This window comes from Lissotriton vulgaris, chromosome 2_1 (genome assembly GCF_964263255.1).
Source record: "Lissotriton vulgaris chromosome 2_1, aLisVul1.2, whole genome shotgun sequence".
In the NCBI taxonomy this organism is placed as follows: domain Eukaryota; kingdom Metazoa; phylum Chordata; class Amphibia; order Caudata; family Salamandridae; genus Lissotriton; species Lissotriton vulgaris.
This window is the reverse complement of record NC_141687.1, coordinates 1,324,236,707-1,324,259,729: the sequence shown is the minus strand read 5'-3', so window position 1 is coordinate 1,324,259,729 and position 23,023 is coordinate 1,324,236,707. Positions and strand designations below refer to the sequence as shown.

Below are 23,023 nucleotides of genomic sequence, written 5' to 3'. Positions count from 1 at the left end.
GCCCACACAGCTCTCCCTTTAAAAAAATTGATGCTCTGCATACATGTTAAACAATCGTCTTACTCCACCACCATTAAGAACAGGTAGCCCTTTCTCACCGTATCATATATCCATTACTGGATTTTTTTGATAAAGGTCGCATGATCATATCTATGGTCAGATATACTTTTATGTAAAGATATATAAAGAGAAAAGAGTTGTAATGTCGGTGCCCAAGCAACTGATAGCCTGCAGTCTGAATCAAGGGCCTTTGAAATTAAAACACTTATGAAAGTAAGTCCAATATTGCTCTGAGCAAAGTCAAAACTCACTTTGTGTATTTTGTAAAGAATGAGTAACAATGGGTCTTGCAGACAACTGAGCATTTGTGTGGCATGTCTAGAGTTGTTATTGCAAATAAGTGTTGCAAGTAGCAATTGATGTGCTTGCTCCTCTCTGGGTGATACCTAAGACAAGTCCCCGGTCAGTAAGCACCAACAGTAACTGACACACAATTGCAAAGGCATCCCTTGTTCAGCCACCCAAACTTGTGAAAATGATTGAATGGCCCACAGGAGAGTGTAATCAACAGTAGAAGATGGGTTTTCCATCAGTAGCAAGCTTTGAAAAATCATAAAAACCTTACCAGACCTGCAGGTCTGATTACATGAATAATCTATTCAACCTAACTGTAATGCTCTTGGTCCATAAACTGGTCTCAAATTGTGTGATCTTGGGCAAATATCTTATTTTTACTGAGCCGCCTTGTTCTTCATAGCACATGAGAACACCTTCAAATATGTGCTTTCAATTCAATTCAATTCAAAAAAATCTTTATTTCGGTAAAAGTTTACCATAAAAGACAATTATATAAAAACAATGTGCTTTCAGAATTTCTCTTATTAGAGGCACTCTTTTTTCTTTGATTTAATAGACTACAATTATGTTCCATGTAAAATTTGTACCTAGCCCACCTACAGGGTACACATGACCCCCGACTCGCCTCTTACTTCACTAATTGAAATGTCATCAGGTCGGTGGCAGGAATGATTTTTCAATTTCTGTTTAAAAACTTCTCACTTTAAATAAATATATTACTAAAACACACAGTTTCCCACTGACATGCAGTCTTACAACGTGCTTTCCGAATAGCAGCGCTTCTGCTCCACATACCAGTCATGTGCGCAACTCACACATAGAGTCTTCATCTAGGCGACCAAGGCGGTTAGTGTTTGGGAGCGCACAGGCAGTTGGACTGTCCAAACTGGTTGGAGACAACTTTTCAAACATGTTGTAATGGTCCTAGCGGGGCACCATCCGCTTGGCCATGCAGCTCTAGATTTGATGGAATGTTTGTGTGTTAAACAGCCGAGGTTGCAACCTCTATACAGTAAAATTCGAAACATCAAAAGCGAGCATACAAATACATTGCGACCAGCATTTAACAACAATGAGCTGGTAGTATCGAAGAGTTTTTCGCTTTTCTTGACAATGCGAATTTTTGAAGCGTGGTTGTAAAGTTTAAAAGTACAAACACGTGTATGTAAACGTGAATGTTTATCTTATTTTTAAACATTCCGAGATCCCACTTCTCCTGGTCCAACCCCGCTCTTTCGACCTCAATAAATGTGTATTAACTAAATCTGCGCTAATGCCCTGGGCTGCCCGTATTTCAGCTCTCCCAGTCCGCTGTAATTCCCTGTCTGATAGCCTGAAAGGCCCGCGCCGATTCCAATACACAAACCGCCCAGGGGCTATTACGGGTCCCCGGACTTTTTCCTGTTTGCATGACAAAGACGGAACGGCACATCCTGCAATTGGGATAGATAATCGCCCCCGTGTCAAATGCTCGCAATCCACATCCTTTCTCTCTCTTCGGAGGGCTCGCTGTCTGTTTGCTCATTCATTTTACTTTACTGGCTCGGGCCTCCAAATCCGTGTTCTCAGTGGGGAAAGAGAAGCCGAATTTCTGTTTGAAAGGACACCATGCGGGGTCTTAAAATAAGTCATGTGTATCCCCCATGCCCCCCTCCTCCGACAGACAGAAACGTAGATTTTAGCCTTTGAAACATACAGGGGAGGCAAACAAGGCAGGTAAACAAAGCAGGGAAGTGAGCCTTCGGCGTCCACCGCCGTCTGGAGGGTCAAAAGGAGGGCTGGTGTGTGTGTGTCTGGGGCACGACACCGGAGCCTGTGAGGAGCACATGTGCACCTCTGTGAAGGAGACACAAAAGGCAATCAGCATACGAAAGAGCGTCTCACGGAGGCCCGTCTGTGCTGATCCAGTAACAGGGACATTGCTATATTGTTCTGAAGGGAAATCTGGATGGACATTTCCGTGCCCACTCGCCCTGTGTAGCTGTAGCCATAATATAAGAATTTCAACAAGTTAGATTTTATATTTACAGCAGTATCTGCTAATTAACCCACAGATTCTAATGAAGGCCTCTGCAGATATAAAAAACAATATCTATACTAATACTTCACGTACCTTCCCTCATCCCCCGGGTCTGCAGGCTCAGGCTCCCGCCCGCCCTCGGCAAGGCGCACCGCAAGACTCGCAAAAGCATCGCAGCCGCCATGCTACTGCTGCTGACATTGACCCGTCTGACAACCGTGCTTCCGCTTCCGGGTAAGTGAGCCGGGAGAGTCACGACACAAACGCTGGGCAAGTCGGGCTTCCCTCCTCCGCTCTGGGGGGGGGGGGGGGGGGGGGGGGGGGGACGGGAGAGGACGAGGGGGGCGGGAAAGGTCACGGACGTCGGGAGGGGGGCGGGAGAGGACGAGGGAGGCGGGAGAGGGGCAGCTAGTGAGCCGGGAGAGTCACGACACAAACGATGGACTGCTGGGCAAGTCGGACTTCCCTCCTCCGCTCTGGGAGGGGGGGGGGGCGGACGGGAGAGGACGAGGGGGGCGGGAAAGGTCACGGACGTCGGGAGGGGGGCGGGAGAGGACGAGGGAGGCGGGAGATTATTATAAGGAGACCCGAGCAGCAAGGGAGGTGCCGGCAATGCCGGAACAGACACGGGGGCGTTCCCGGCGTCGCGTGACGTCGGCAAAAGCCAAAGAATGTCGGGAACGCCCCCGTGTCTGGTCCGGCATTGACGGACAGGCCCCTCGTCCAATGGCAAGGCTCCGTTTACGGAGCCAGCCAATCAAGGACGAGGGCCGAACAAAAGCCACACTACAGTTCTCAACAGGATTTCGCCTGCGCGGAAAAGCTGCGCAGAGCGCAGCTTCCGCTAGGCGAAACCTAAAAATACAAAATATTTAGCAAGACAAAAAACTAGCATTCTCGTGTAAAAGATATGTCCCACAGAAACATAAAATGTAATTTCATTTAAAGTTTGCCATGGCCATCGACTCTACTGTAAGAGCATGTAGGCCCTCATTAGCTGTTCCCGTATTTTGGTGCAGAGATATTGGCTGTAGCATACCGCACTGGTATCCTGGCACTAAAAAGCATTGATCATGAGTGAATTCATCTCAGAATAGGGAATAAACTGCATATCCAGGCATACAGAATCCAATTAAGTATTTTAGTTCCTATCCTGGGGAAAATAACAGGTCCAACTCCTCATCCATTTACCATTTGCTTAAAGCAGGAGGTAAATCCGTTCTGAGGCTGAGGCCGGTGGTGGGACTGGAGGGGCGGACGAAATGTAAAATCAAGTAAAGGGAATGCTGGGGAATCCTTTTCAGCTCCCAAGATGTTAAGAATCTGGTCTCTTAAATCATTTCAAAATTCTGGCAGGACAACATACCTGCGTTACAACGATTCCTCTGCTCCAAGACGCTCAGTTGAGTGACTGAATGCTAATGTGCTTGGTCATACTCTGTTTGGAACCAGAAAATGGATATTTGTGGCCGCCTTCTGCCAGTGGGCCCATGGAAACCAGGCCTAGGCGGTAAATTCCGTTCCGTTCGCGGAATTTGCGGAATTTTGGTAATTTCGCGTTCTGCGGAGAACGCAAAATTGGCCAAAATTCTGCGTTTCGCGACTTCGCAAAACTTTTTGCTTATTCGCGTTCCCAAATGCGTGTTCGCAAGATATTTTCCCCCGAGCATGCAAACAGCGATTGTGAACAGTAAAAAAGCATCGCGAACAAGCAATTCCGCGTGTTCGTGGAATTTCTGCGTGTTCACAGAGATTTTTTACCGTTTGCAGAGATTTGCGTAACGCGATTACGCAAATTCCGCCCACCCCTAATGGAAACCTCATATTTCACCCCAATCAAATGGCGTGCCCTGCACTTAAATAAATGCCCTACCTTAAAACGCTGCTCTCTGTTAATTTTTGTAGGCATTTCACTGTCCCAAGTAAATTAATTATAGACATTTTCTCCTCTATGTATAGGTATTTTAGGTTCTGCCAAAGGACCCTTGCTGAGCCAGACACGAATGATGCCACTGGTCATTGTACTGTCTTTAATCTGGGTTTTTTTTTCTGGAGGCGTGATCACCTGAAATGGGCACAGTAAACATGATCCTGCTTATCCAATATTGACAATCCTTCAGTCTCACAGTATCCAATCCCTTCAACGCAGTCCACCCTAGCTGCTAGACTGCAGCCCCCCTGAGTAGGAAAAAAAGACACTGTGTCACGTGATCAGTGAGGCTTAGTACCAACACAGTGACTACCTCTCCCAGTCAGTGAGATTCATTTAATAAGAAAAAAAAGTGATACGTGGAGATGCTTGAATGCATCCACCCTTCTTTTTTGGGTGGTGGGGGCGGGGGGAGTTTTATATAGCACGAACTAGACCCAATGAGCACCAGTTGGCCCCGAGTCTTCCAAGTTGCCAGCGCATATCCATCTCTGAACGGGGCAAACATTTAAACGTAACCTAATGACCGTCACAATAGGTCTCAAACATAACTTCACTGCTAGTGTCCCATAAGGCCAAAGGACACATCTGGTTACTAGCGTCTTGATAGAATGAGTTTTGTCTAAACTGACCAGCAGCAACATACATCACATGAGCACAAAGTGAGATTGATTGCATCACTGTCTGTGCAAATGGGCAAATACCGTCTATTGTTAACTAACAATGGGGCATTTTCAATGCTGTCTTTTTTTAACACCTTTATTTATCATTTTAGAAATTAACATAAGTGAAAGAACACAGCATCACAGTGATAACAGACACGCCGTTGACCACAGCCATCGGACAAACATCAGTATGTGATCCCGGGAAAGGAAGTTTTTTTGAAGCAGGCACAATTAGCACTGAGTTTTGTGCATACTGTTACACATCCTAAAGACGCATAATTATGTCTAATATAATTCAAATGACAATTATGTTTCTGATTAGATTTTATTTTATTAAATACCTTTTTATCTTTTTTTTCCTTTGTATATTATGATTTTTGTGTGCAAATTATCAAATCTTATTCACATATACAAAAATACAATGATCATTTGGTACAACATTATTGTTCATAGCTATATACAGAAAAGTTTCCTTCAACGCGTTTCGGCATAGCCTTCCTCAGGAATTCTGTATATATTCTGTACCAGTGATATCTGCATATGATAGCACAGAGATCAACTCTAAAGTGGAACCCACCGCCTACGTGAAAAGGTCACAATCAATGACCAGTCCTATTGGGTCAATGGACGTTTATAATGGTAGTACCATAAAGAAATCTATAATTAATGAGTATGAGTATGGTCTCACAACGAAGGTATTGCTGTGTAGGAGCTGGATTCTTTAGTTCTCTTATCGGCCTTAGACCCTTGTTCCAACTGATGATCTTTGAGGTGAGGATAAAACATCCAGGATTTATTTCAGTTTCAAAGCGTATAGCTGTTTAATGGTAAGCTTCACTTGTAGCTTAGAGGCACATCGTCTCGGGATACGGCAGCGTGTCGCGTTGACGTCTCATCCCGGGAAAGGGCAACACCTGGAAACAGCATTTCACTCACAGAATCCCCGACTCTGCATATCCCACTTTCTAGATCTATCAATTCCCTATACCATGTAGTCTCATCTTCCAACTTAATTCTCTCCACTGCTCTTTTCCGTTTCTGATTAACTACCCGTCAGCTCCACAGAAGACGTGAATGGAGTGTCCGTAGGCAGTCAAGAGAGTGGCCATTTTGTCCCGCTACAGCACATCCCTCTCCGTATTCTCATCTGTTCTAATATCACGCAGGCATCTCTCTTCCATTAAAAGTCTATTCAGTTAAGTCAGAGGTCCCAGCATGAAGACTAGGTAGGCTTGAAAAGAGCAAATGTGTGGGTATATGTCGCATAGCAAAAAGAAGTCCCACGGCTCTAAAGCTGTCTCATTTTTCGGTCCTTCCAAGGCGTGGGTATAAACTTCAAAAGACCGGATTTATTTGCCACACATAATTTAAGGGCCGTCACCTAACTTAGTTCAGTAACTACTGCCTAGCAGTAAATCATCACCCCTCCAGAGATCCAGGTCATATGTATGAAAGTCCCCACACCAAGGCCAGGTAGCAGAGAGTTTTAAATGAATATTATTTAGTCAATGTAGCACAAGATACATGAGGTACAGATAGTTAAAATGTGTAAGCTTAAAAAACAAGCATTAGTGGCAATATTTTGGAGCAAGGCACATGCCCTACTCTACTCCCCATCAGTCAGGGGCTCTTGCAGGTCGTCTTCGACAGACCTGTGGCCCACAGTGCACCCATTTTCCAATCCTGCTTTAGAACTGTATCCAGCCTCAAGATCATATCCCTACTTGACCACACATCCAAAAATACCTTCAATGTATGGGGCACAGCCGATGCAGCATATTTCCATCATGGTTAGCAACACTTCTGCGTAATGGAGGAAGTGCCCACAGACCCGTTGGAATGCCTCTCGGGCTTCCTCAAAAGCAAGAATTGTGCCACAGGGATATAGGTCGCCAAGTGTTCGCAAGCCCCCATCCCAATATTATGATATATCCATGCCTCGTATATGCTGAAATGTCTGTAACACCAAATATTCAACTGTCCCACAAATGTTGGACACTGAAAGACCTGGTGCACTGCAGTTTCCTAATCTGTGATCACTTGTTGCACAACAAACCGTCCACTTGCAGGCATATGTGATCCAACTGATAAGGAACAATGGGGCCTCTCCACCATGGACCACGCCCACTAGCAACTTCTTACCCCATGACAGATCTTCCGTATACCACATAACTGCATAATGCAACAGTCCAGAAATATATTATAACTGCAATTCTGGCAGCCCTAGCCCTCCCTCCTTCCCTCCTCTCTGTCTAACTTCAGTGTCTCCAGATGAGTTCTGTCCTTTATTCCCCGCACACCAGCAGTCAATGGGCGGTTAAGTCTCGGAATAAGGGATTTAAGGATCAAGATACAGACTTTTCCAGAATGTTTTAACAGCAGAGAAGAAACACAATTTTACTGATCGCCACCCATCTCATAACAAACACTGGCAATGTATTCCAAAAATTTACAGACTATATAAGCCTCAAATGTACCTGGCCCATATAGTATCGATATTGGTCCGGAGGCAGATGAATAACCTGAATACCCAGGTACCTGGCCACCTGGGAGAGGTCCATCATCACCCTACCAATCAAACCTGCTAGGGCGAAAAGCAACTTCTTTCCAATTCCATCTAACTCACAGTTTGCTCTAAAACAAGGAGATACCAGGAGTACTTCAGGATTCCATAAGCCATCTTCTACTAAACAATCAGAGATTTTCACTGAAAACACTGTAGATACCTGAAGCATTCTTGAGAAGCTCAGCGCTTCCTCAACATTCAGTTGAGAAAATATTTGTTAACGCTATTTGCCCAGTTTGCTTCAGCCAACTGGAGACATCTGGTGTAATTCAAGGATGCTCTGAGAAATTGCATGCGAGTCCAGCACACAATGTACATATGCCTTTTTATGGTAAGAGGATATTTTTTCCTTTTGTTGCAAAAGAAGCTGTGATTTGCCCCTATGCTAGTTAATCCCTTATACTGGCAGGCATGAGCAGTAACAGAGTCTTCACAAAATTCAGTGGGGTAAGAGGAGGGTGATAACTTGGGAAGCTCAGTCATATGGCTCTTTAACCCATAGACTTAGGCCATTGCCATTCCTGTATTTTTCTTCCTTTGAACTTGAGACCACAGGCGATGTAAGCGATACAGCGCTATACAAATCTGTTCACATAACATATTTAATGAACAACTGGAGCCAGTGCCATATTTTGCACCTCTCCACCTAGCGATGGTGTTGCATTTGTTGCTTGTATAAGAAATAGAAGGCTCAATTCTGCTAGAACCGTGTGTGGATGTCTAGTGCTTCCTTGTGATAGCACCAGGCCTACCAGATAGCGAGAATGGTCGTCTCAGGTAGGCCATTGTATGTGATGGAAAAGTTTCTCTGTGAGAAACTAACTTTGCTGCAGAACAAGGCCAATGCTTCAATAAGGTGTGAAAAGACAGCTGCCTTAGGGCACCGCCTACTAATAATGTCAAAGAAAATACAAAGTGGAAAATATTCAGAAAATGCCTTCTTTATATGTTTGGGGAGTGCTATAGTGACAAAGTAGCATTTTACTTGTAATGCTGAAACTTCACTCACTTTTTCTACAGCGGATAGAAATTTCTCTAGTTTCTGCATATTTATTAAAGAACTAGCTGTGGTATGCTGGTTTGTTCCCGCCTTCCAAATGTGCACATTCTCTTCTCAAAATGGGGGTTTGCACGAACTGTTTTTGAGTCCTGTACAGAATGCCCTGCACAGGTATTCTAGTGAGTACATCGAGACAGCCATGTAGGTCTTTCAGGTACTCACTAGACAGCAGGAGCTCTTTCCCTGAAAATCAATAGATTTGTCAGACCTTTCAAAAACCTATGGAACGGTAAGGGACTCAAGGGTGGAGTGACGAAAAAGCACAGCTCAAACTCAGGATGATACAAGAACTGAATTATGCTTTGTCTCTGTTCCTCTTAGTATTTATAAATGAATAAATAAATAAACTGACTGACAGTGTTACTGGAAAAGGTAATCTACTGCCCTTTAGAACAGCAGCCTCAATGAATAACAAGCATTGGCAAAGTCAGTTGGGCAGGTGTGGGATACCAGTCTTTTAGCTTTGTCAATGCTCGTTTTGTTATGGCGGGGCTTTTGTACAATATTCTTACTGAATGAGCTACCAGGCTAATCTAAAAGAAAATCCAGGCTAAAAGCAAAATATTTGTTTTTGGTCTTAAAAAGCACACAGTGCCATAGTAGTCCAGACATTGAAGGGAACTACTTCGTGTGTGGATTTGCTCCTTCTGAAAAGCTTACATTCAGAGTGAAGTTAGCCAATGCCTGAAGTGGCTTCGCCATTGCATCACGCTGCAGTGTGTGGTAGAAAACTTGACTCTAAAACAAACTAATGTATGTAGAGAGAGCATCTGTAAAGAATAATGTATATATATATATATATATATATATATATATATATATATATATATATATATATATATATATATATATATATATATATATATATATATATATATATATATATATATATATATATATTATACACTTTAGTAAACTCAAGAGGTCTTGGCTAAAGCCAGACCTAGAAACAGAAGACTCATGCTCTGCCGACATAGCAACATTAGATTAATGAGTCTTTCTAAAAATTAGGACCAACAAAATAAAGTTAACTTTGCAGTAATTGTTCAAAGGTCGGAAATCCAACTAAATGCGGCCTTGTCAGAGTGGAGATGCAGGATAGAAGAGTCACTTCTCAGACAGGGGAGTGCAGAATCTCTATTCGTTAGAAAACACTACGATATTCACTTTTACACAGTATTAACTCACCAAAGTCTGAGCCAGTCCTGGTGAAACTCAAACGGGTGGCTTTGTGTTTATTAAAAAGTGTGTTGCTGAAGCATTAACAATGTGACCTGTCACCTAAGCCCCTAACCCCTAGATCTCGCTTTACATTCACCTCTTGGGTTTGACAGAGAGCGCCATCACACAATGAGCCTTTCTCAACGTCTCACTCTTCTCTTATGTTTCAGGTCATCTCACCGACTTTCTTGTTCATGGCACCCAGTGCCCCCCCCCCCACACCCCACCTGTCACAACCCCAACCCAAGTCATAGCATACCTCTGCTGCCTACATCACCAGCCCAAATTACCCCTCTTTCCCGACACTGACCACCTCTACTGTTACTGTGAACTTCTCCTGTAGGCATCCAAATCACTCATCAATGTCCACCTATTCCATCACTGCACACATCATCAACTACGGCCCAGATCTCCCATCAGGGAGCCTCTCGAATGGGACCTCAGTATCATCTTTTGTTACTCATATCATTTATGGGTGTCAATGGGGGGGTCCAAATAACTACCCCTCAAATTTCTGATATAAGATCACATTGTGGATTCTTTTACAATTTAGGGAGACCACGTCACCGATAACATGTTTGTAATCATGTATTTGATTGCATTCTATAAGGAATAACTGAACATATAACTGTAATATTTGAATTGTTAAATATATTTAGAACTGCCAATTTTATAGAATAATTGTGAAAAAATATATTTGTAATTCTGGGGACTCCAATGTTTCTTTTTGTTTTAGATGGCGGGGGTTGTTTATCATTAAAAGGGCCACGAGAATACTGCTCTATGCGGTCCTTGTCTGGCCTCTGGTCACATTTTACTTGTGACTATTTAATCTACAGTTACAATCTCACGTTTTCTGTGGCAACCTGAATATCACTAATTTTTTGTTTGAATTTTGATGAGCACGATATCTTGGTTACTATGTGTGTTCACTAGCCTATCCGTGATTGATATCTTATTTGTAATCAGTTCATTATTTGTGGTCTCTGTTAAATGGCTTTACTACTCTATCCATGGTTTTAACATGATCTGAAGAGGAGATCTTATTTGCAGTGCTTAATGTTAACCCAGAGAGAGAGGAAGAAAATAGAGAAAGTTAGGAGAAAAGTTCCAAAGGGAGAAAGCAGGGTTGAGAAAGAACCTGCAAGAGTGAGATGATGAATAGAATGCCTAAGGTGGTTAATGATAGAGGAATGAAGTAAAATCAAAACAAGGCAATCTTGGTATTCAGTAGCACTGTTGGTGGGCTCCTATAAAACATTTTAAGCTCATGCACTTACATTTTCTACGAATTAAGCAATGCTTCTCTGTGGGAGTTTGTGGCCAACATATGTTTTTCTACTCTTAAAAAGTTGTTGTCCCTTCTGTTTGCAAAATGTTTAAAAAAAATCATTCTGAACTTAAAAAGTTGTTGTCCAAATGTAAGTAATGATTCGGAAAAGGGGGTGGTGATGGACAGAGTTTCTGAATAAAGCAGAATACTCCTACCCAGTCAAAAGATCAGGGCTTTATCCATCACCGTTTTTTAGCTCACTGCACCATCCCAGCTCAGAACCTGGCTACATGCAAATTAGTCTGTCCCTGGCCCAGTGCATCATGGGAACAGGGCAGACTAAACTACCAAGCCAATTCTTTTACTGGAAAGGAAACAAGCTTCCGGGGACCAGTTTCTGGCATTACAGCCGTCTTCGGCCCGGCTTGCTTGAATCCTGATGGTGCAGTGAGCAAGTGAATGTTTGATTATTGTACCATTCAAATAATATGATATTTAAAAAATATATATAAACAGATGCCACAAATTGGGCATGCAACTTGGCACGTATTTAATAACGTTATCGTCTTATCTACAGTCAGTATCTCATGTGTCTGGCAGACTCTTCTTTCAGGTGATTGTCTTATCAGTGTAGCATTACCTTATCTTGACAACCAACCTTGGTGGGCATTTTTTACTGATGTATTTTGTTTAGACACTATCTTTTTTGGTTCGCCATCTTCGAGAAGTCAAAATCTGAACTTAAGCTAGTAGGAAATGTCTTAAGCACTTTACTAGGTGAACAGCTAACATTATTCTATGGCTCTGTAAGTAGCCCTGATGCTTAACTTGAGCTGAGCAAAGGGTAGAAGGAGATTTTGACTTCGAGCTCCTTCTCAATTTATCAAAGCAGAAGAAAAGTAGACACACCGGCATGGAAATGGGGAGTGCGTTTCCAAAGCACCATGCTGGTTTTGATGCTCATATTTCTCTCTGACCCGGTTATATTTCTCACCGCAGCCAGGTGTCCATTGCATTTTCCTCATTAAGTTTGATGTTATACATATTGACTTTGTATCTAAAATGTAAAGCGGTCCAGTTTCACAGTAGATTGGTTTGGGCTATTTCTTTATTTATTTATTTATTTATTGGAAAGGTTTTATAAAGCACTGGCTAGACCCAGGGGTATCACAGCGCTTCACGTGAGTATCAGACCATAGTTGAAGGTTACATCGTTACAAAGTTTACACAGTTTTAGAGCATAGCTACATAGTTACATGTTGGGTCGAGACAAACAATAAGGACCTATATGTAAGAGAAAAAGCAGGCAAGGGGAGAGATTCAGGGGAGAGGGGCATAGGAGCAGGGGAAGTAGACCGAGAACGAAGGAGGGAAAGAGATGGGGGGGGGGGTGAGGGTGAGAGACATATCATGAAAGAGGAGGGGGAGGGTGACTGGGGCACAAACCTGTAGACGAGTAACAGCTGCGTCCAAAGTCCAGTAAGCTGTGATCCCAGGGGAAGTGGTATCATTCCCCCATCTCCTTTGCGAGAGGCTCCCTTTACGCAGTGGACTCTCTCAGAGGAGTCTCTGAGACTCCAAGGCCTATGTACTGGATTCTTCCCCAAAAAGGGGAGAAGGAGTGCTTTGGCAAGGGTTGCCATACCACACCTCAACTGTGCATGGCTCCCTTGATGCTGTGGACTCTCTCAGAGGGGTCACTGAGACTCCAGAGTATAGTATGAATATTGGATCTTTCACCAACAAGGGGAGGAGTGCCTAGTCAAAGGGCAACAAGGGACAGGGGGCTAGGAGGCTTGATGGAACTTCTGTCTCTGGATAAGCCACAAACCCATCTGTAGCTATGTCATCAATTGTCGGTTTTCTTTTGCCTGTGGAAAAGAATCTGTCTTTCTGTTTTTCTGCTTTCTCTTGAATTGTCTGATTCCGGTTCCGTTGCCACATCTTGAAGGTTGGGTTGCTTTCCATCTTCTGTCCTGCAGTTCGATTCCAGAACTTGTTCTTGGGATTTCCATCTTTTGGAGACTTAGATGAAGTCATCTTTCCTTGTCTATCACTGGGTTTGAAGATTTCAGTCCTTTATTTTTTTCTTTGGAGTATCCATTTTGTATGAGACGATCACTGGGTTAAGGCAAGAGGGAGACGTGATTTCCAAAGAAAATAGAGTTTAAGCCCCAGATGGGGGAATGCTCTCCAGTGCCAGGGATTTCAGCCCTCGTTAAATATGCACATGCCCGATAAATGCAACGCACTTGCACCGTAGTGGGCGGGGCTAAAATCACTGTTGCAGGGACTTTCAGATACATTGGCCGGTATAATTTACCCGCCCGCTTCTTGTTAATTCACCCCAGGCAGTGGCGTCGGGTCAGGGCCGGTCATTACCCAGTCGATTCCTCGAGGGCGGGCGTCCATCATGCCTCCAGGGCGCTCGGCGAGCGTGCCCCCTCTGCTGCAGGATCCTCGCAGAACGTGGGGAGATTCAGTGCCCAAGGTAGAGCCCCATTCCAGCTCCGACCCCGATCGAGGTCTCCGAGCAGTGGGATTGCGGCAGGAGGTCAACGAGAGGAAAGCAAGCCACGTATCAAATGCAGGGCATGCCAGGAGCTCTCGACTCTTTTTTTTTTTTTACATAAAAATAAATGATGAAATCGAGGCAACAATATATTTGGGAGTTGACTGACTGCCAAGGCTCAGGGTATGCAAGAGGAGGATGTAACTAGAGTGCGTAAGATAATATAAGCTCCTGAAAGACCGAAGTGAGGTAGCAAATGTCCTTTCATTTTAACTGAGCAAAGGCATTCGGAGCATTCTGTGTACAGAGAAAGGGGCGAATGTCTGAGAAAGATGAACACCAAGAGGGATTGAAGGTCCATAGATGGTGACATACATCCCCGGAAGGCTAGAGATGTCAAGGAACACAGAGTTGCTCAAGGGTCAATCCCTCACCAAACTCTACTAAGCCCAGCCTTTTCCCTGGCAAAATTCAAGAGTGGCACAAGGTGGGTCACCTGCAGGCAGGCACAAGGCCTGGCTACAGGCAGTCCTGAGCCCAACCTCACACCGGTTACCTGAAGGTCAGAATCTACTCCAGAGTGGCATAATTTAAGGACTCCTCATCCATAACATTGTCTATCACTGGATGACACATTGCTTATGAAATTTAATAGGAGCAATAATCAATCGAAAAGATGATATACAGAGTGTGCACATTGTTATGGCAGTCTCTTCTTATCTGCTACACAGGTCCAGTATCATTAGAAATGTTTATTCTAACTTCAGCATACAGAGCTACATCTCATAAAATAGAGAAAGTTGAGTTGGTTCCCCCTGATGAAGGCAACTGTGCCGAAATGTGCATAGCTTCCATCTACCGCCAGCATTCGAATTGTCCACAGTTCATCTGCTCCTTTTTCTACTAATATGTTTAACAAATAGTGAAGTCAATGGATTGTCTTTGTGTATTTTATATGTTTATGTCCCTGGCTTTCATGGATATTTGAATGTGCTATAGTATGTTTTATATGTAAATTAACAACTTATCAAAAAACTAAACAAAAAAATATATATTTTTGATACTGATTATTAAGTATCCTTAGCACTCTAAATAAAGAATCTAAAGAAAGTTATAAAATAAAAAAAAAACAGAGTTGCTCAGAGGAACCTAAAACATAATAAATATGTTGTTCCCAACATAAGAGCTTTGCAAGGATATCTGTAAATATAGAATCTACCAGGGACTGGCTGAAATCCAATATGTAAAATGTTGCATAATCAAATAAAATATTTAGGTCGACTGCAACTACTAATGTCACAAAGGGCTTAGTATGGAGTCCTTCATTTACATTCCTTTATGTGGTATCCACTGTGAGAGAATGAGTTACGCATTCAGGTGGTTAGCATATTGTTTACTGGCCTGAAGAAACGGATTCTTCACAAGATTACCTTGCCATTTAACTGACCCTTAGACTGCACATGCCTGGTATTCAACTTAATTCCTCCACCTAACACCTCTAAGAGCTACCACCAGTACTCAGGAGCTCTACTGTTGGTCCTTGACTCTATTCCAGAGTGGGATCGACTTTCTTTCCCATCAGTTGAGAATAACCAACAGTATTGCCCCAGTCAATCTCTTGAGATGCTGCAAAGTATCAAAGAGGGGTAGCTCTTCACCATCATCTCGCCCCCATCAGCCGTGGGCCCCCCTGACTCATATTTGGGGTAATCTGTTGTACAATACCAGATTCCCCATATCCTTATCTAATTCTATCCCTACATTGGAGGGAAAAATTGCAGATGATGTTGGTTCCTTCAACATGGATCTCCCATAGAGCTAATAATTCAGCACCAGTAATTTCCTTAAAGAGAAAGCCCAAAATTTTGTATTCAGCCCCATGGTTAAATCAGGCCTTAGTGTACCAACATCAATGTTGTCAGCAACTAGAACGAAAATGGCGGAAGGCCTATAACCTGAAGGGCCTGCTGCAATTTAACATGACATTACAAGTATATCACAAGCAGATTAAGGCTGCCAAAAAAGTCTGTTTCTCCACTCTAATTGCAGAAAGCACAATCTGTTCAAAAGACTCTCTTTAAGATTTCCAAATATTTTCTTAAACCTAAGGCACTGGATAGAGATCCCACCCTCCCAAATAATATGTAATCAGTTTTCCTCTTACTCCGAAGAGAAAGTATGAACCATTCAACGTGACTTTATCACTCATACATTTTTGATAAACGATAGTATGATCGATGGTTCCTCAAAGATAGGGCCTGAAACCGTGCTAGCTTTCCAAAAAATCACGCTAGCCCAGTCTCGTCAGGCTATCCTGTCCTGCAAATTAGGATCGCCAAATTATCCATTGCACTTATTTCTGTAACGTTTCTGATTACTTCTCTCATGGGACACATTGGTCATTAGTTATACTTCCACTCTTTTAAATGAATTATATCACATGACCATGATATCGCATACACATCACCCTCACCATACATCGCAAGGTAAATATAGGTAAGCAAGGTAAATATAGGTAAGAATAACGGGAAAATACAGCTGTTAATACAGTTTGGCAGACAATAAGAAGGTGAAATAGTTGCAATATACTTAACATGGCAATGTATTTCTAGCCTATGATGTTACTGTAAGTCGATCTTATCAACTTCAATATAGTGTCCTACAACCAATCATTATTGGATTCTGCTATTTGAAATAGCACGGATACCAGGACCCCCTTCTACAGAGGTATAAGCATTCCAGTATATATATATCGGAGGTAAAACACCATCACAGGCATGTCCATCAAAGGTCCATGACGACTTGATGTATACTGGGTATTCAGGTTGACCACTTACTATATAATGTATTTCCATTTAGATATATATATATATATATATATATATATATTGTAAATATGATTTTTGTCAATATCCTGACAATCTGACACGTGTCTAGCCCTCCTGGATCTAGACTGGACTGCTCAACCACTTTACAGGTGGGATAGTCATTTAAATATCTGGGTACACTCCCATAGGATGCAATTTCCTTTATCAAAGAGGTGCAGGTGGAATGTTACCTAAGGTTAGATGTTATCTCAATAAGAAGTGGAAATAGAAGGTCGGTTCTAGAAGACACATATATAGTCAGTGCCCTATATGCAGAACAAATGTGTCTCGATTGCAAGTGTTAACGTCATGAATCTAGTTGGATGCACTATTTTGCTTGAGCTAACCTTTTCCAAACATCTTAATTGGAAAACCGAAGCATACACCACAATCCTATCCGTTCAACAAATATGCAGCTGTGAAATTCAAGGTAGCAGGCAGAGGTCAATAGTAAATGGATAAGGTGCACAGTTACATAGTAATCAAGAATACATTTTTGAAGATCTGAACATCTCCTATGACCAACCTGGCCCAATTAATAAGATATAAAAATTAGCATTTTTGACTGGTACCCAACAACTGCTGCATTTCAACTATTTCAAACATAGTCAATTACAACATATGAAAAACTGTTTCTTGGCTGAGCCCCATTGAGACCAGAAGAACAAGAAGGCCACATCTCCTAAGCTTTTACCTTGGCACGCTGGCCAAATACGTCACAAGCTTCCGAAGGTCTTCCTGCCTTATTCTGTCGTGATTGCTGCGCGCCGGGAAGGTCAGGATGGGACCGCCTCGTTTGTCACGACCACCTGCAGGAAGATTTGGACTGTTAGAAAACCCAACAGGAACTACATGTCACAAAATGTACGCACACCAAATTGATTAAATAAAATGACAACCTGTACAGAAGTACCCAAATAGTTGGTAGATTTGGGCCTGCCTTATGAAGGGAGGCACGTTCAGAAGCCCAGAACCCAGATTAGAATATCTGAGGCAATTTCCTAATACCATTTTAGAACTTTCATTGAAGCTTGCCAACGTTTAAATCAACAAGCAATCACCGCCCAATGTAACTGCTGGATTCAGACTGCAATCTTCAAATACATTTTTAACGAGGAACACATTTTATTTTTAGTAAAATGTGAATAATAAATTATGCTTGTTTTAGATTGTTTGGCCGTTGATTAAAATTAACAATTGATATTTTAGTTCAGCACAGTAGCAGAGATGCAAAAAGGTATGTTTATTGTATAGGTTTCTGAACGTTTTCATTCTAAGGACACTACTGATGTGTCGTGTCAATAGTTTAAGTCAAAGGTTTCCATAGTTGGTGCATGAGTGTCAGCCTCCTGTCACACACACAACCCATCAGATACATTTGCACTCAGTGTATCTCACTAGGAATCATTTACAAGGTCAGTGGTTATCTTGAAAATCCGGCATGGATATAGCCTTTGTAGACCAAAGCTGTTTACGCTTGTTTTAAAGTATTGCACAGTCTCTGGCACTCTGGCTTTTATCAGAGTGTCACCGTAGTAATAATAGCAGAAATATATTATAATAAACCAATGAGGCACCTTTAAAACCACAATGGATGGCAGCATTGTACAATGACCTTCCAACTTTGTCATTTTAAATAAAGCATTTCAACTACCTTGATCAATACATCACATTTTTCACTGTTAACTTTATAATTGTCAATAAAACATTCTGATTTGCAATGAACTGTGTGCATGAACCTTTTTCTACGTGAAGACCAGCTACAAAGCAGCCTCAGGACGCATAAACAATAAGCCCTACGCCCTAAAGCCTTTGGGGTACAAGCACTGTGTTGTATCTTCACTCCAATGTTATTCTTGCCCTCTCTGTGGCACCTTGCAATGATGTCATCCTACAGAATGTTAGGAGTCAAATGTTCACAGTTGACTGGGCTGAGCTGCCTGCTGGCTGCTCCTGGTGGGGTCTTGCTCTAATCTTCTTGTCTATTGTACTATCTTGAATAAAGCTACCTGAAACTCATTACCTGTTCCTGAAGTTAATCACTACAAGTTTTTGGCGACGATCCTGAAGCGAACCTGCGTATATCACCTTTTCAAGAACTTCAAGCAACCTTAAAAATACAGAACCTACTGCTTACACACTGCTCCAGGAGTGCTGAACATATGTCAAGAAGTCTCTTCGCTCACACTTGCAAACACCGAGAGGACTAAGGGCCCTGCAACAACGTCATCCTGGCGCTCACTGCTGATCCCAGCAGCAACCATCTTGTGCAGCAGTGCTCTGCCCTTCGAGGCACCAAGCAGCAAAATATGCAAATCAGCATTGCTAGGCACTATGGGGTGAGCCTTCAGGCCAAGACTATTTTGTCTGATGTCGCCTGCCTTGTGGCTTTCGCCCCCCCCCCCCCCCCCCCCCCCCAATTGAGCTAGTTCCCAAGCAGGGCACCCACTGGCCTCCTTCATGCTGAGGGCAAAAGGGAAGTCTCACAGACATCATGGCCCCCGCAGGCTCCCCTAGTTCATCTCAGTTGCTGTCAGCCAATACAGGAGCCAGCTTCACTCCTATCTCGAAGCCAGTTTCATTCCTGCGTCTCACTCTGATGCGAAAGAGAGTGAAAGACCCCTGCCTCATGGGTCACTCCTGTTCAGGACTGGGGCTCCTTAATCCTGAGGGATAATGCATAGACTTTTCAATCCAGGAGGGGGTACTAATACTTAGAATACAGCAAGGGCGTAAACTCAACGTTAAAACATTTTCTTCAAAAACTCTACTCTTAAAAGCTCTCAAAAGCAGTCAATAACCTGACCAGTGAACAGGGCTCCACATAAGGGTGTAATGCATTGGCATTAAACCAAAACCACTACCATACTGGCTATTTTTGTTATATATGGTCTTTTGTCGTCAAATGAATTGAGTGGGGGAAGATACATGAAATTAGCAAGATAAAATCGAAATTCAAAATAATTTAGTTTATTACAACAAATGAATTAGGCAGGGGACTACACATACACTAGGGTTAATAACACCCAACTAATGTTTTTACAGAACGGGAAATACCTTTTTCTTTTAGGGAAAGGGACCTTAACACCCACTACTCTCTTAACTGAGTTTATTAGGGTATCATCTGTATCATAGTTGGTCTACTCTTGAACATATGGCTATAGTCTGCGCCCTGTTAGAACAAAACAGAGTTTACGTATGTAAGGACAACGACTCGGGAATAAAGAAACAAGTACAAGCATTTACAGAATCTCCTATTCAATGTGTACATTTCCCATTTATATTGTCACACTGCTATGATTTTGAAGTTACTGCTTCTAGGATATTTCTCGAGATATGTGTCCAGACATAATTTTTCCCTTTCATTCCTTGATCTGACCAACAGACCTGGCTGGATAGGCGGTCTAGCAGTAACTTAGCAGCAGAGAGATGGTTTACCTGATTCTAGTACCTTTAAAAAATTGCTAATGTAGCACAATATTCACAAGTAAATGTTTCTTTCTACATTCTTGCATCCTCAAACTTCATACGGTCTCAAAAATATTCTATACATTCCTTAAATCCAGCATTAAAAACCGACCTTTCATCAAATAAACTCTGTCAACCCTCCTTTTTTGTTTCAAACGTTCCTCTCCTTCCATTCAATCCTCTGCATGCCTCCTCTATCTGAGCACAACCTACTCTGAGCCAGGCATGTTTGGCCTATACTATATTATTGTATTCCTGCCAACTTCCCACAATTGATTTACAATATCACTCTCTCCTCCTTCCTCTGAAAGTCAGAACTATGCAACCTAACATCATCTAATCTTCTCTAACTCATCTATTATTCCCACCAACCATGTGCCTGAGCTCACAACCCCCCCCCACTAATGATCACAACTAACCACCATTAATTAAGTCCACCACAAAGAAACTGGAATGACTGCATGGAATGGTTTGTTTTGAGCGCACAAGACTAATACCAATAACTAACAGTAACCAAGAACACTGTACTAACCACTAACCTTGGGTTCCGGAGCAGCATGCTGCCCATGTATAAAGCATCAAGAAGGGACAAGGGGAACCCATTAAATCGCTCGGGACCATGGGTATCAAGTATTTATCAAAACAACAAGTGGTCCTGAGCATACAAGAATATAGAAAGCACAAACAATGTATATAGATCACAATGGGATTCTATATAGTTCAGAGTTCCTTGACCAGGCGGTCAGGGAATGTTTATTAGTTTGATGGATTATTTAATCTCAAAATACAACACATAACCCGAAACATAGGGGTTACAGTAGGGCACAGTCCTGTGCCATACAAGAAGGGGAGAAGTGAGAAAGTAAAGGTAAGTGAAAGGAAAATATCAGGCAAACAGAGTGAGCTTGCAGGTCACTGATACTAATTTACATTAACAGTGTATCCTGGAGTTATTCATACAAACAATAGTATAGTGGAGTTACATGTATGAATTACTCTAAGGTCGACGTTTCGATCCCAAGCTCGGTTATAACGGGATCATCTTCAGGACAAGAGAATAATTTTGCCTGAACAAAGTTTTTAACAACACCGGGTTGTTAAGTTGAAGTAGAGTTATCTTCAAATTGGATGGTCCGATTGATGTCAACAACGCAAGTCGTTCTTCATAGGTAAACCGTTCCTTTTTGGGTGAGGTTGGTTGAGAATTCTGTGTAGGCGCCGGGATTGGTGTTGAATCACGCCTAGTCGTATGGGTTGCGTGGAATTTGTATCTGGTATATCGCAACCGCTCAGCCAGGGATTTTTATACGTATATATTGCGTAGCATGCCTTGTAGGAACTAATTTGGCGTTATTCAAATTGCCGGAGGACGGCGATCCCGCCTAGAACTAACCGAGGTTGGCCATATACCTGTGTGCCAATCGGACAGATCATATATCGGTCCCAGTACATATCTCGGACTTCTGAATACTACTGATACCTTCCCCCGAGGGAACCTTCCTACAAGGCATGCTACGCAATATATACGTATAAAAATCCCTGGCTGAGCGGTTGCGATATATCAGATACAAACTCCACGCAACCCATACGACTAGGCGTGATTCAACACCAATCCCGGCGCCTGCACAGAATTCTCAACCAACCTCACCCAAAAAGGAACGGTTTACCTATGAAGAACGACTTGCGTTGTTGACATCAATCGGACCATCCCATTTGAAGATAACTCTACTTCAACTTAACAACCCGGTGTTGTTAAAAACTTTGTTCAGGCAAAATTATTCTCTTGTCCTCAAGATGATCCCGTTATAACCGAGCTTGGGATCGAAACGTCGACCTTAGAGTAATTCATACATGTAACTCCACTATACTATTGTTTGTATTAATAACTCCAGGATACACTGTTAATGTAATTTAGTATCCGTGACCTGCAAGCTCACTCTGTTTGCCTGATATTTTCCTTTCACTTACCTTCACTTTCTCACTTCTCCCCTTCTTGTATGGCACAGGACTGTGCCCTACTGTAACCCCTATGTTTCGGGTTATGTGTTGTATTTTGAGATTAAATAATCCATCAAACTAATAAACATTCCCTGACCGGCTGGTCAAGGAACTCTGAACTATATAGAATCCCATTGTGATCTATATACATTGTTTGTGCTTTCTAAATTCTTGTATGCTCAGGACCACTTGTTGTTTTGATAAGCCCATGTATAAAGAGCTTTGACGCCTTATCAGGGTAGTAGGCATTATATAAATGCACTTATAATTAGTGCAGAGCATGTTAATTAGACACTTAAATGTATGGTATGCACACAGTTATTAAATAGAAGGAAGAACTGAGTGCTTCTGTGAATAGTTAATTTCTTTCTCAGTACCTGCATAATTGTAGCGTCAAGTGTTCACATCTTTTCCTCGTAGAAGTAAGCCTACACACTTCATCCAATAACAGTTTTGAATACATAAGGCTTTCTCCAAACAAAAGATAAGTACACCGTCAGTTGTTCTTTTTCTCCTTAGGAAGTGGTATGCATTCTTACAAAATTCAGTGTGACCTAGATCAGTCTTTTCACATCCTTGTTGTAATATGCTGTAAATGTCGTGTGGATTCTCTCCACGTCAAGTAATCTAATGAGTGAAGCCATCAATTCATATAGAACAATCATACCCGACAGTCAGGGGCAGCTGCTCCGTTATGACGGAGTTGGGGTTGCCCCACTGCTGATAGCCAGCAGAGGCAAAAGTGACAAATAAAATGATGATAACATTTTTTATTATCATTATATTTTTCACTGGGCCAAGTAAGTTATAGGGTGGGCAGGGCCATCCTGAGCTTCAGGGAGGAGTGATTATCCCTGTAAGTGTGCATGCCGGTTTGGCCGGCCATCTTAAGACTGGCAAACCGGCATGTGCACTTAGTATTTCTCCAACTCGAGCTGTGTTGCACAGTCGGGTGGACAACACGCACAGGCTCCCAGGCCCTGTCTGAGTGCCAAACCTGAATGCTCAGACCAATCCCAGTGCTTCTCTCATACTAGGGAACAGTATTCCCAGCATGGGAGCAGCATCGGCATTGGCATCTGGGAG

At 42.5% G+C, this 23,023-nt stretch overlaps 1 protein-coding gene across 6 annotated transcripts in view; it reads right to left on the bottom strand.

Moving 5' to 3' along the window:
- The window catches only part of KALRN (kalirin RhoGEF kinase), a 1,626,736-nt gene that overhangs the window by 1,177,607 nt on the left and 426,106 nt on the right, over positions 1-23,023 (bottom strand). For all 6 annotated transcript variants that reach the window (XM_086957084.1, XM_086957086.1, XM_086957088.1 and 3 more), the window contains exon 3: positions 17,166-17,280. In XM_086957084.1, coding sequence (XP_086813210.1) covers positions 17,166-17,280 — 115 coding nt within the window. The remainder of the gene's footprint in view (positions 1-17,165; positions 17,281-23,023) is intronic.